This window comes from Oncorhynchus clarkii, chromosome 10, assembly GCF_045791955.1.
Source record: "Oncorhynchus clarkii lewisi isolate Uvic-CL-2024 chromosome 10, UVic_Ocla_1.0, whole genome shotgun sequence".
NCBI lineage: Eukaryota > Metazoa > Chordata > Actinopteri > Salmoniformes > Salmonidae > Oncorhynchus > Oncorhynchus clarkii.
The window spans coordinates 53,636,544-53,638,622 of record NC_092156.1 but is presented as its reverse complement, the minus strand read 5'-3'; the positions used below and the strand labels follow the sequence as shown (position 1 = coordinate 53,638,622).

The 2,079-nt window shown below is 38.5% G+C and overlaps 1 protein-coding gene across 1 annotated transcript; it reads left to right on the top strand.

Annotated features, from left to right (window-relative positions):
- Nucleotides 1–262: 262 nt before the first annotated feature.
- On the top strand, nucleotides 263–1,452 carry LOC139419265 (forkhead box protein D2-like). Its single transcript, XM_071169219.1, has 4 exons — nucleotides 263–285; nucleotides 444–509; nucleotides 639–695; nucleotides 1,174–1,452. The coding sequence occupies exons 2-4, from the start codon at nucleotides 444–446 to the stop codon at nucleotides 1,450–1,452; spliced, it is 402 nt and encodes a 133-aa protein (XP_071025320.1). The 5' UTR covers nucleotides 263–285.
- Nucleotides 1,453–2,079: the final 627 nt, after the last annotated feature.

Sequence of the window (2,079 nt, the reverse complement as noted above, 5' to 3'; positions counted from 1 at the left end):
TTAACAGCAGATGGGAAACAATGACACAGTAGGCCTATACTGACATTTTCAGTTAGCACATTTGATTAATAGCAGTGTCAAGAGGCTAATTTCTTTGCCTGTTTTGCAATGCCCAACGTTACATGGAACACCCAGAAATCATACAACATCCTTCATTGCAACACATTTAGGCTTCATCAGGGCTTTGTGATTGGCTGAGAAACACTATATATTGTTTGTGTATTGATGAGTGTGCAAGGACATACAGAGGCACTGAGAAGGCTTTTAACCCTGAGATACGTTAAGGTATGGTTATACTTATAATTCTAACACTTTGTTCACAGTGAAGTCATTCTTATACACTCATTAACTGTGTATTAGATTATACGTATAATATAATCTGTAACTTGTAGGGAATAGATGGATTAATAAAGTGATGATGTTTATGTTTATACTCTATTTAGATGAAGACTTTCAGCATGAAGATTCTTGTTCTACTTGGATTTGTGATGCTTCTCTCTATTGCTTTGGTAAGCCATGCATATAGTATGCACAGGAAATGCTGGTGCAAATGTCATGTTAGACTTAGAAAGATCTTAAAGTTAGTATATTACATCCATATGTATATTAATTAATTGTCTTATTGTTTGCTTTTGAAGGCTGAGCATGAGCATGGCCATCAGCATGTCATTGAGAAGCGCTCTTCAAGTGAAGAGGTGAGTAGTATGAATGAATCATCTTTTTTGAAGGAGCATTTTTGCTTTATTTGGGGACAGAGACATTGAGAGAAAAACAGGAAAAGCAAAGTTTGTGCCAGAAGGGTGTGGGCCGCATTCAAACTGAAGCTGCCATATTATACAATGCCTTCAAAAGATATTCAAACCCCTCGACTTTTTCTACATTTTGTTGAGTTACAAGGTGGGATTAAAACGATCTACAGAAATAACTCTGTATTGTCAAAGTGGAAGAAAAATTAAAACATTTGTAAAGAAAACATGAAAAATATAACACAAATATATTACAAAAATACATATAGTATCAGCATCTACATGGCCCTTGCTCTATACAGTTATTCAATACAAATGATTTACTTCTAAAATAAACTATATACAGTTAATGTGTATGGTGTACACAATTGAGACTCCAGCGACTACATTCGTTTTGATTATCCTTCAATATCCCTCCTTCTTCTAGCGTGTCCGTGGCCCTGGCCCTGGCCGTGGCTTTCCAAACTTTCTGCAGCAGTTTGGAAAGCTGCAGCAGTACCAGTACCAGTACCAGCAGTACCTTCTGCTTCTGCAAAGACTTGGTCTTGTCCCAGCCCCTGCAGCACCAGCCCCAGCTCCAGCCCCAGCTCCAGCCCCAGCACCAGCCCCAGCTCCAGCCCCAGCTCCAGCCCCAGCTCCTGCCCCAGCTCCACCCCCAGCTCCAGCCCCAGCTCCAGCCCCAGCCCCAGCTCCAGCTGGTCGCTGAGAAAGGACTTGAATCAGAAACTTCAACTCAACAAGAGCAAGCTATGGTTGATGAAATGACCAGAACATTAACTGACAATAAGTACTGTAATAGCTGTCTTCCATATTTTGCTTGAGTTTACCTTTAATGTATTTGCTGTATGTCTATCTGCAATGCAATAAAGAGGATTTGAAATGGCATATGTCCCCTCCTGCACACTTTCTTTTGCCTGAGAAATTTCATTTTGTATTCAAACATATGTTCACAGTTTGTGCATTTGTCAGTCAGAGTTAGTCAAATCTGAGGATTAGCGTCTTGTTTTGCCGGATGACATTTCTTGATATATTTAGTGAGGCTATATTGATTGTGAACAATATTTGAGTTATGTTTTAAACAATTAAACATGTTTTAAATTGTATTCACATTATGAGTAAAGTAGGTTAAAGGAAGTCAAGTAGCCAAATTCAATGGTCAAACATTTAAATCTTTCGATGGTTGAAATCATTGAAAGACTTGACATAATACAGTATAATTTTTACATACATTTAATCATTCAACTTATTCCCACTCCACTGCTTATTTTACCAGGCTGCTTACGATGAGGAAGTAAATGAGTCACTGGGTTACAGTTACTGTACCTGGATACAG